The sequence below is a fragment of the Haliotis cracherodii genome, unplaced genomic scaffold, assembly GCF_022045235.1.
Source record: "Haliotis cracherodii isolate W230 unplaced genomic scaffold, xgHalCrac1.p SCAF_3, whole genome shotgun sequence".
NCBI lineage: Eukaryota > Metazoa > Mollusca > Gastropoda > Lepetellida > Haliotidae > Haliotis > Haliotis cracherodii.
The window spans coordinates 65,586,616-65,599,099 of record NW_027266286.1 but is presented as its reverse complement, the minus strand read 5'-3'; the positions used below and the strand labels follow the sequence as shown (position 1 = coordinate 65,599,099).

The 12,484-nt window shown below is 42.1% G+C and overlaps 1 protein-coding gene across 2 annotated transcripts; it reads left to right on the top strand.

Annotated features, from left to right (window-relative positions):
• The first annotated feature begins 5,296 nt into the window (after positions 1-5,296).
• On the top strand, positions 5,297-10,765 carry LOC139474268 (toll-like receptor Tollo). 2 transcript variants are annotated; one of them, XM_071257207.1, is made up of 2 exons: positions 5,297-5,359; positions 7,368-10,765. In XM_071257207.1, the coding sequence occupies exon 2, from the start codon at positions 7,370-7,372 to the stop codon at positions 10,718-10,720; it is 3,351 nt and encodes a 1,116-aa protein (XP_071113308.1). In that variant the 5' UTR covers positions 5,297-5,359; positions 7,368-7,369; the 3' UTR covers positions 10,721-10,765. The 2 variants fall into 2 exon arrangements, with proteins under 2 accessions (XP_071113308.1, XP_071113307.1); XM_071257206.1 differs by lacking the exon at positions 5,297-5,359 and adding an exon at positions 5,503-5,638.
• The last annotated feature ends 1,719 nt before the right edge of the window (positions 10,766-12,484 follow it).

The window sequence follows — 12,484 nt, the reverse complement described above, 5'->3', positions numbered from 1 at the left end:
CCGGATCAAAATGATAAAAACAAGGACATGCAAACCATGAGTCGGGATTCGGAAAAACGCACCCAGTGCATCAACAAAAGGCCAATGGAGCTGCACGCGATGCACGGCCAGAAGCATTATCAACGGTATTAAAGTGCAGGGTTTTTGATTGCCTGGCTTCTGCGTCAATCGAACAGTAACAGTTCAACAACATGCCAAGATTAACAGAAGTGCAAAGAAACAACGTCACAGGCCGCTTGCAGACAGGGAAATCCCGATCAGCTGTAGTCAATGCAGCGCCCAGCACATTCTCAAGGCTATGGGGTCGGTTTCAACAGCATGGGTCAACACGAGGGTAACCACCTCCGCCCAAGAACGCTACATCCGACTTCGTCACCAACGTAAAAGGACGACCACAGCTCAACTCAACTGCATCCTATATACCTGGACTGCGCAGAATATCCAACCAGACCGTACAAAACCGTTTAAGAGCAGCAGGTCTACGAGTAAGACGTCCTGTTCGACACCTCATAATGAGTCGTCAGCATCGTCAACAACGACTGGGTATGGCCTCATCTGCGATGGCGAGATGTGTGGTTCAGCGACGAATCAAGAGTTTTTCTCCGTCGATGGGGTGGAAGAGCACTAGTCTGCAGCCGTCGGGGAGAACGTTACGCCGGAAACTGCGCACAGGAAGTGGACAGGTTTGGTGGGGGTTGCGTTATGATGTGGGCGGCTATCCCTCATCATGGCAGGACATGTTCGGTCCATATCCAGGGCAGTCTTACGGCTCAACGATGTATCAACGAAATTATCCTACCACTCGTCCACCCAATTGCAGCCAAGGGCAGGACAACGTTCGACTGCACACAACACGGATTGCAAGAGCCTGTCTATACAACAACAACGTTGATGTTCTCCCCTGGCCCTCGAGATCCCCGGATTTGAACCCGATAGAGCACATGTGGGATGAATTGGATAGACGGCAAGGTCAACCATATCCCCAGACGTTGCAGCAGTTGGCTCTTGCGTTGCAGGCCGAGTGGGCTATCATTCCCTAGGATGTGATTCGCATACTCGTCTCTTCCATGGGAAGGGTATGTTAGGCCGCTCTCGATTCCAACGAGACACATACATTATTGATGGTAGCTGACCTTCACCTTGGACTTTTCCTATGTACCGATAACTGAGATGACTACAATCGCCAAGTGTTCTCTCTACAACATTTTGTCTCAATGCCTTGTACGGTTCCTCGTATAAATGTATTATCGACCTCACATAAATCTGGCTTTGCGTTACTGTTTTTGAAGACTATATTTTTCATCCAAAACTGGCTCCCACAGGAGATATCGCTTGGGTGAGATCAAGCGTTATTACCCACGTGATGAAGATCCAGGTGGTACGATACTAAATCCGTACATCACGGGATGTCGTACAGGGTTGACCTTGTTTTATTCGTTTTGATTGAATAACCGGAACTACGTTTTTCATTCATAAAAAATCGCGAGACGTCATTCATTTTGCAATATTACAAGGAAGAACTGAAGCAATCTCATGAGAGCGAGATATATTTACAAACACTTTATTAAACCAAACGAGATAGTCACACGCATCAAATTAGGTTTGCATTCTATATAAGTTATGCGCATAGCTTCTATAGACATTATATAATCGAGCTGTATCCATTTACAATGTACGACTAGACCTACCGATCAATAAATCGAGGGTCCCCATGAGCGTGACGCACCCGACCACTTTCGTAACTTTCAATTTGATTTAACGTAAAATTATAAGCGTGGTGAAATGAAGTCAGTTCAAACTATCTGGTCAGATATCTAGGCTTATTTGTGATGATCCGGTTGAGCCATCAGTGTCTCCTTCAAACGTATTTTGTGGCACTGTTTCGGGAGTTGTTTGTTCAAGACTGCACGACCTGATCACTCAAAGTGAACATTTCCGAAACAAATCATTCGAAGACTCCGTAGAAGTGTGCTGATTTCTTATTATGTGGCCCAAAATATCCCAAATGTGAACAATAACATTCCCTATCTCTAGCGTAAAACGATGTGAGAAGATCATGGTTGTCTTTTCTTATTGCGGTGGTGACCTTGCCCTTCATTCGAAGCTGTCACAGACATGCAAGCAGACTTTTCACGTCTTCAGTTGAGGGTGGTACAGTTAATATGAATGTCTTTGGCGAACACTAATGTGACTTTTAAAATTGTCTTATAGGTGTCCTGCGTACTAACAACATGACGCTTGAATTACCATAAGTTGACGAAATTCTTCCTAAAGGATCTTTAGCTTCGGTGCTGTTATGTTTGCAAACACAACTGCAGGCGCAAGTTGTTAATGCGTATGCATAGAAATGTCAACAATGCCCATATTTGGGCATATATCAATATTCATGCGAAACCAGATTTTGCAACTGGTTTCAGTTTGGTCTGTCAACGAACGCAAGTTGTTATGTATTTACAATATATATATACAATACCACTCATTCTCGTTAGATACCATTTTTACGGAACTCGTGAACTTTCTATGGTATCTAACGAGAATGGGTGTAGTATTCCCTACATATCTACCTTGTAGATATCGCTACAATGAAATTGCATCAATGCTCTGCAGACCATTGTGACGTCATTGGTTACCATGACGTCCCAATCAAATGACATCACTAATGGCTCTGCTACTGAATCTGATAGCAGTACTTTTTACACTTAAGACACTGCTTATTACTGTCTACAAACTGAAAAAGTTGGAGGAATGATGTTGGATTATCAATAAAATATCCCCGAGTAGCTTTTGATATGAAATATATCAACACTCATTGATAAAAGTTAAAACCACCTCGCCTTTTCCACTGTTATCAACTCGTGTTGATATATCTGATATCAAAGGACACTCGGGGGAGATTCTCTATTTATTACTTGCCCATGAAGAGATCACCCGTTTAATAAACATACAGCTGTATTACACAGTGTGTAATATTAAAGAGCGTGCTTATGTACTCTCGGAACAAGTTTCACGAACACATATTGAAAGCTCTAAACATCCCTTGGCGTATTCAGCGACATCGCGTGTGGAGATGATAGATAACTGAGAGGAGCTTATGCATACTCGATGACCCCAGCAACTTTGTTGCTAGGCTGACGTCACAAGGCATTGTTTCGCTTTTATGAACTCGTGTTGATATATTTGATATCAAAGGACACTCGGGGAGATTCTCTATATTTTTGTACTCTGTTTGGAGGGGTATTTGTCAATTTGTTTTGAAAAACTTAGTGTTTTGAACCCTGAACTAGTCAAGACTATTGGTATTATACTGTTGAACTTTAGTAATGTGGTCTACCTGTGACCCCTTTTCAGAATGTTCTAAGATAGCGAGTTTTGTACCCTGGGTAGTAGTTACCCGTTGCAAGACAGCACCGTTTTCAAAGCGCTCTTGTCGTCATGGTAGAATGGAGATAAACCTACTGTTTTGAAATTTGATGTAATCCAACTGTGGAGTAGGTAGTTGAAGCGCTTGGTTCCAAATTAGAATAAGAAGTATCTACTCTACAGTGGGACTACTTCAAATTTCAGAACACAGTAGGTTTATCTCCTATCTGACTATAATACAGCAAACTACGGTTATAACGAACACGCTTATAACGAACTGACGGATATAACGAAGTTATTTTTTGGCCCCGACTACTTGCTGTAGTCATGCTGTATATGTACTTATAACGAACTACGGTTATAACGAACTAGAATTAGTAGTCCCTTTGAGTTCGTTATAACCGTAGTTTACTTTATGTCTTCACAACAGATAATACTTTCGTAATATTTTTCTTATTATATTTATTATATTTATTTCTTACATCACGAAGCTCGTGAAGCTCGTGTCAGTTTTAATGTATTTCCCTCTGTCTCGCTGGGGAAATATAACAGTTATAACTCTCGTAAAGTAAAAACACTATCGCCTCGGGCTCACATTATTAAATATGTTTATGACACTCTTCTCAGAATTCATATAATGTCCTCGCTATTGTTCGAGAAATAGAAACATACTGAATTCAGTACACATACTCTTGTAATACCTTGTACCGTCACAGTAACGGCAAGAATGTACATGTAATATAATGTATAATACAGGACTCATCCCGTGAAGGTCCGGGGTAGAATAGGTCTTCAGCAACCCATGCTTGCCGCAAAAGGCGACTTTGCTTGACGTAAGAGGCGACTAACGGGATCGGGTGGTCAGGCTCGGTGACTTGGTTGATGCATGTCACCGTATCCCAATTGCGTGGATCGATGCTTATGATGTCAATCACTGGATTGTCTGGGCCAGACTCGATTATTTACTGACCGCCGTCATATAGCTGGAATACCGCGGAGTGTGGTGGTATACAACAAACAAATAAAAATAAATTCTAACATGACTCGTTTGTATGCTGAGATTTTACAGGTCAAGTGTTTTCTCAATTAGCTTGTGGACAGGTCAAGGTTTAGGGTCAAGACCCCGTGGATAGGGTCGGAGATATTCCATGTATGGAACACGCCAAATCTACGCACATAAATTTGTTTGTGGCGAGATAAAGGGTGTCTACTTTATGACTTGTTAATAGTTAATTGCTTCCGACATCTCAAGAGGCTTTACGTCATAATGGACAGTAGGCAGTACCGATCACAACATGCATTGTGATTTAGTCGAGCAGATATTCCCATAACATGAATACATGAGAATTGTACAAACATATTTAGGCGGAAAAAACCCCGATATCCTACGAATTAGAGTGAGTGAGTGAGTTGGGTTTGATGCCGCTTTGAACAGTATCCCAGTTATATCACGGCGTGTCAATTTAGTATGGTCGAAAGCCCGAAGTGAAACCCACGAGCACGGTGCTGACAAACCTAGAAACATAATTTGGGCGAACCAGGATTCGAACCCATACGAGAGCAAGATCTCCTGCCCATATACAATTCAAAAGTTATATAATAAAACTTCGTATATTACAACAACCATCAAATTATTAACCACTTTTTAAAATTATCGGAAGGACATTGGGTAGCCTCGTGTGAAATGCGTAAAAATGGCATGTCGAGGTTCGGTAACGTACTGGTAAAATATGTGAAGTCGTCAGAGTATATATAAATTTATTATTTATTATGAAACAAATATTTGATTTACAGGACAATATTTCATGAACGAATGCACGTAATCATGCTGTTTACATGTACATCGACGTCAACAACTCCTTGAATATATTGCGCGAATATGATGTAAACTGATACCATTGAGGTCGTGTTGTCATCACATGCCACAGCGAGGCTGGGTAAAAGAGGTCAGATGCCGTCCTCGCTCGTGGAGCAGTTGGTGACGTCACAATAGAGGGAGGTAAGGAGTTATTACAGCGGTTCTCATAACGTTTTCATTACATTTCCTGAGTTTAAGTAGATCCTTAACCTGCTTGAGCTGTATGTAAATATCACTTGCTCAGGAACGAGTCTTTGTGAGCCATCACAATTGACCGAGGCCCGTTGTTTGTGACCGATATGTATCCTACCCCCTATCCGTAATGGGCACGGCCCACGCTATAAACAAACTGGGAAACTTCAAGTGGTTAACTGTTCAGAACACTCCCGTGGCATGTAAGAGGTAAACATTAAGCTGTGGGTAAGTTGACAGCAGTTTGATTATTATCATTGATAACTTATGAATAAGATAAGTATCGTGAAGATGTAAGTACTGTTAATGTACGAAATAATACCATCTGTAAGACTGTTGATGAACTGTACGTGTATGTAATCATTCTGAAACGGACCCGTGAAGATCCGGGGTAGAATAGATCTTCAGCAACCCATGCCGTAAAAAGCGACTATGCTTGTCGTAAGAGGCGACTAAAGGGATTGGGTGGTCAGGCTCGCTGACTTGGTTGATGCACGTCATCATATCCCAATTGCATGGATCGATGCTCATGATATCAATCATTGGATTGTCTGGTCTAGACTCGATTATTTACAGACCGCCGTCATATAGCCGGAATGTTGCCGAGTGCGGCGTTTAACAACAAACAAACAATCATTCTGCAACGGCTTAAAAAAAGGTGGCATTCGTTTATGTATACCTTTTCCCCACGTGTTTGCACATTGTACAGGACCCTCCGTTAGCGTGCTGAAAGGGACACTGTTCAACTGTCTGTTGTTGTTTTCAGTTAAGGCCGAGTCATTGTAATTAAGTGTAATACCGTAAACTTGTATTTAGGGTAAGCAAGGTCTGTAATTATTATACATAATTAATTTTGAGTTATGAGTCAAGTGGTGTACCGTATTTGACAAAAATAAATCCAACTTGACAACTTTTAACAGCTTAATCATTTTGTTTTTATGTTTGTATACATATATCAGTATGTAATAATCAGTGTGCAAATACTGTACACATCTGAAAATATTAAACTGACATCTTATAAATCAAGTGAAATAACATTTTTAAAATACATAGAGAATCGCACCCGAGCTTTTCCACATTTATCAACTCGTGTTGATATATATTTGACATCAGAAGACACGAGGCTGAGATTTTATTCATCACCAACATCATTCTTCAAACTTTTTTCAGTTTGTAGACAGGAATAAGCAGTGTCTTAAGTGTAAAAAGTACTGCTTCAGTAGGAGCCATGGAGTGATGTCATTTGATTGTGACGTCATGGTAACCAATGGCGACACAATGGTCTGCAAAGCAGTGTGATACAATTTCATTGCAGCGATATCTACAAGGTAGATTTCGCTTGATCTACCCCATTCGATATCTCCTGTTGTGTGGGAGTCAGTTTTGGAATATAAATAACATTTTATGCTGGAACTACTTTCAGCCGGCCTCAGTGGCGCTGTGGTTTTCAAAGACAACACTTATAGTAAATGGAACATTTGTCTTTTCTCGTCGAAAACCTATTTATGTCATCTCGAAGGCTGTAAGAGGTTGACATTTCCACTCGTTGCTGATCAATTTGTCCGGTCAATCGATGAGATAAAAGTGTTTATTGGGCTAGAAAATACAAATATCCTCCACTTAACACTGAAATGATTTTTATTTTTTAAAAAACATTACTTACAGGCACCGTGATATAGTTAGAACAATGTTGTTTGGCGTTTAAACGGCTCTCACGATCAAGTCACAAGTACCAGTATGAAAAAGGTTTAATGTCAATCTATACTACTCAAAAGAAGTTAAGGATCACCCAATTCTTTCATATTGGTAATGTTTATCTGTCATGGCATGAGAGATTAACTATTGTAATATGGAAGAATCAGGTAATCCTTAACTTCTTTTGAGTAGTATAATATTATTATATTATTGTGTCGTGCGAATCCTTTGTACTAAGTTCAAAACAATTGCTTTGTTTCAGGGATGCTGACCCAATGTTTAGCCGTTCTTGTGTGTGCCTCAATTACCATGGCGTCATCAGGCACCATACGCGCCTGCCAGTACCCCGGATGTGAATGTAAAACACACTCAGACTCAACTTACACACTGACGTGCGAGGATGGCACAGTCTGGACCTTGAGCGGCTACCCACACGTGGCTAACACCACCACTAGTGTTCGACTGCAGTGTGGCGGAGAGCGCGTTGACATGGAACTATTTTTTAATCATAATATTGACCTGAAGTACGTGCAGGAGATGAGCATACAGGATTGTGTGACATCCGGGCTGTTCGTGGAGGACATTGGTCTCTCGCTGCTCACCCAGCTGGACTTAAACAATGTCACGATGTTGAACAATACACTGAGTGACCTCGTGACTTGGTGCCCCCACCTCGACACCCTGCGCGTGACCCACGCAGATCCCACCATCTTATCACATGAGTGTACATTACCTTTGGAAGCTCGACTACCTGGTTTATTGAACGATAATATCAACAAAACCGATGCCAATTGCAGTGTAATTACAACAGCGATAAATCATTTAAAAATACTCGATTTAAGACATAATGATTTAACAAATGTTCCATTTTTGGTGGGCATGTCGCCGAATGTATCTGTGTTATGTCTACAGTTCAACAAACTTGCAAGCCTTCCTTCTGACATATTTTATACTACATCAAACTTGACCATTCTTGATCTTTCGAGGAACCATTTGACGTCACTTCCGGGTCATGTGTTCTCAGAGCAAGTAAACATGAGGCATTTGAACCTGTCACATAATCGTCTATCCAGCCTCCCTTCTAGATTGTTGGCGAACACGCGGAGTCTGACCAATCTGGACCTCTCCTTCAACCGTCTCAAGTACATCCCTTCCTCCATGTTCCGCAACCTGCATCATCTGACAGTCCTAAACCTAACCGCCAACTCAATCTCCTTCCTGTTGCGCAGCCACTTCGCCAGTCTCACAAGTCTCGCTCAGCTGTATCTAGGTAACAACAACCTAAGGAGGATTCCTGACATCACTTCCTGTCACGAACTGCTAGTGGTAGACTTCCGGTATAACCAGATAACCAGCACCTATAGCACCTCCTTTAAGGGACTGAGTAAGCTAGAAGGCATCGGTATGAAACATAACAGTCTCAAATCACTGATATTCCGTCATTTGTGTGTCTCTCAAAGACTCTCTATCCTCGACTTTTCCTTCAATGACATCACCAGTCTGAACGACAACCCAGCCCTCGATTCCAAAGAACGGAATGAGAGTTCGTTCTCGATGCTTAGCAAGGTTACATTTCTCCGCCTTGATCATAATAAATTGTCACAAATCCATGGACTAGGGTCGGTGTTCACAGGCCTTAAATCTCTCTTTGTCGACAACAATATGATCATCAGCCTCCGCTTGTCACAGAAGGATCTTCCAGCATCTATTGAATGGTTCAGCGCCAGTTTCAATAAGATTGAATTGATAGAACACACCCTGTTCATGTCTTTACCTAACCTCAAAGCCATCAGCTTACAATCCAACTACCCTCATCTCACCTCACTCCCTCTCCGTCTAGTACAAGTCGTGCCCAACAGCAGCCCCAAATTGTACCTATCGGGCAATCTGTTCATGTGTGACTGTAACATGGCCTATCTGAAAACGTACTACGAGGGCAGAAACAGAGTTGCCTTTACGAAGTATTATCCAGTATTTGCGGATCTTGAAGACGTGAAATGTATCACCGAGAAGAACTTGACTGTAAGGAATCTTATTGACATCCCAGAGGACGAGTTTATGTGTTGGGGTAGAGGTATTGTTTGTGAGAGGTACTGCACGTGCTGCTTAGGAGAAGAAAGCAAGAGTTGCCCGTGTCTTCACGTGTGTCCCAGCGGCTGCCAGTGCTATGAGGGCGGGTCCCCCTGGGGGTGGTATGAACACAAAGTCTTCTGTGACAACACCTCCCTCACCATTGCCCCACACAACATACCTCCAGTGACCACGTATCTGCATCTTGAAAACAACAATATCAATGTGCTGGAGAAAAATGACTTTTTCTATCTAATGCAACTGAAGAAACTATATTTGAACAACAACAGCATAGCGACTCTTAAGCCGGGTTGTTTCAGCGGTCTTGGTGACCTTACGTATTTACACTTGCAGTTCAACAAGCTCCGGAGTCTGTCGGCTGAGATGCTGACGGGGCTAGGAAACCTCACCCATCTATACCTTCGGAATAACCTCCTTCACACCTTAAGGTTGCACGTGTTCAGTAACCTCACGCACCTGGAGTACATTGACCTCCGTAATAATTTCCTCACCCGTCTGAGCGCTGACTACTTTCCGACACACACAACCCTGGCCGCCATTAAAATTACCCACAATCCTTTCTCGTGTACCTGTTCTGATATAGAACAAACTCTCTCCTTTCTGGCGCTGTATGGCTACTGTGCATCAACAATGGACGATCTGTGGTGTTTCCATGAGAACAGATCAGATGACAGTGTCTTGGTCAATTCTGATTCAACATTAACGTTGAACTATTCTCATGACAATTCCATGGTGTTGATAAAGGACTTTGACATTGATAAGTGTTATGAGAATGTGACTCATTTTAACGAAACACGGTACGGCAAACAACGAATTGAAGAGGACGGCCGATATATTATCACCTTAATAATTCTATGTGTACTACTGATGATAGTTGTAGCGGTTGCTTGCGTGACTTACTGGAAACGTCAGGAGTTGCAGGCGTTGCTTTACGTCAAGTTCGGTGTTCGCTTTCGGTCAAAGAACGCCGACCTTGATGAAACGGGACGCACGTACGACGCCTTCGTGTCTTACAGCAGCCATGACGAGCGTTTGGTAGTCAAGGAGATGGCTCCGATGTTGGAGGAAGGGAAGGGAGAAGAACGAGGACGGCTTTACAGACTCTGTCTTCATTACCGGGACTTTCCAGTCGGAGATTGTATTGCAGACACTATCATAGAAAGCATTGAGGCCAGTAAACGCACTATCATGCTGCTCTCAGACAACTTCCTGGCAAGTGAGTGGTGCCGCTATGAGTTTCAGACCGCACACCACCATGTGCTTAAGGAACGCTCTCATCGGCTCATCATCGTGTTGTTGCATGACATTGATGACCGTAAGCTAGATCCAGACTTACGCGTGCATTTGAAGGCTGGCAACTTTTTGCGTTTCAATGACCCCTGGTTTTGGGAAAAGCTGTATTTCGCTCTGCCGGATGTACCGGTGGAAAAGGGCAATAAGGGGAGACAATTCAAGGAAGGTGATGCACCCGAAGATGGTGACGTAAATCTAAACTTTCAGTTTCCCGATGGTACTGTTTTATAGCAATACACAAAAGAATGACAAGATTGGATATTGATGCTCAGTTTTTTCATTGTTTTATGTTATATATATAATAAATATTTGATTAAATTTTGTATATTTGAATAAATTGTTATGATAAACTGTGATACAATGTTATCTTTGCGACCTACTGAGCTAGTTCTTGGGGGGATACGATTCTTTCCTTGATGTGTTGTCGAGTGTCTGTCTTGTAGGGATATCACACACTGCAGACACAAACTATAATAGACAGCGAACATCTGACCGTGTGTCTTCGACACCAGACAGTCACTAGTTGACCATAGGTCGTTTAATGCACTGCATACATGTATTTGAAATGCTTGCCGTAAAACAGTGAACTGACTAGATGTAGTTTAATCGAATTCCACACTGAATTATTTTCATGTTCACGATTTTTGCAATGTGAAGTAGAAATATATTGAAACATTCCACCTCACGTTTCAATGACCACCACTATGACCTAATGATCTTAGTGGTACGACTCGTTTAAAAAATATGGACACTTTTATACAATATGTTTGTTGGCATGAACGTAACGTAACTGACCCATGAAGATCCGGGGTAGAATAGGTCTTCAGCAACCCATGCTTGCCATAAAATGCGACTTTGCTTGACGTAAGAGGCGACTAACGGGATCGGGTGGTTAGGCTCGCTGACTTGGTTGATGCATGTCATCGTATCCCAATTGCGTAGATCGATGCTGATGATGCCAATCACTGGATTGTCTGGTCCAGACTCGATTATTTACAGACCGCCGTCACATGGGTAGAATATTGCTAAGTGCGGCGTTAAACAACATACAATCAATCAATGTATTTGAAATGAATCAAGCCGCCGTCTCTGTGGAGGTTCCACAACGGTGGTATTTCCGTGTTATTACTGTGTTGTCTGAAACTGTCTTCTTGTTATCATTACCGTATATCTTGTGTGATGTGTTAATCTGTTTCTGTATCCAGCCCCTAGTGGGTGTATATGTATATGTACAGTATAATATATCCTATCTTCATCTTCTAGAGCACCTGTCACTAGCTGACCTAACTGTACCTCATTAAGAACACCAGACAATTACTTGCTGAACCCTTTGGCCTCCCCTTCTCCCCCGACACATCTTCATCCGGCATAGTCTGGCTTGAATTATGTTCAACTGCGACAAGTGAACAGGGACAGTGTGTGACATTTTTCTGTGCTTTTTTTTAACAGCCCCTCACATTTCACTAATAATTTTGACAGTTCTTCAAGGTAAGACATTGGAAAATTGCTCTTATGGGCAGCTTCAAAGAGTAACTGAAAGACGAGGCTAAGACTGTTGATGCATCACTCACACCAAGGACAGCAAGGGTTCTCTGTATGTCGGGAGTGTAGGAATAAGCTTAAAAACATCTCTGTTTTTTCTAGTGTCCAGTCGCAATAAAACCCCTTCGTGGGGTGTATGGAACCAAACCAAATCGATTTTCAACTCTTATTGTTAAGGCTTTTTTTCTATTGACATGGGTTATATGTACTTAAAAAAAAAAAAGATTAACAAAGGATTCAGAACACAAAGGTTTTTTATTCAGCACATCTGTTCTTTGCACCTTGAATGTATAGATAGGATATGTTCAAAGACTCCTTCTTTACATCACGGGATCCCGTGATGATTCCGGGGTAGAATAGGTCTTCAAAAACCCATGCTTGTCGCAAAAGGCAACTATTTTTGTCGTAAGAGGCGACTAACGGGACCGGGTTGTCAGGCTCGCTGTCTTGGTT

What these genes read in the sequence shown, in the direction of transcription:
- LOC139474268 (XM_071257207.1), top strand. Translation starts at nt 7,370, where the DNA reads ATGCTGACCCAATGTTTAGCCGTTCTTGTGTGTGCCTCAATTACCATG.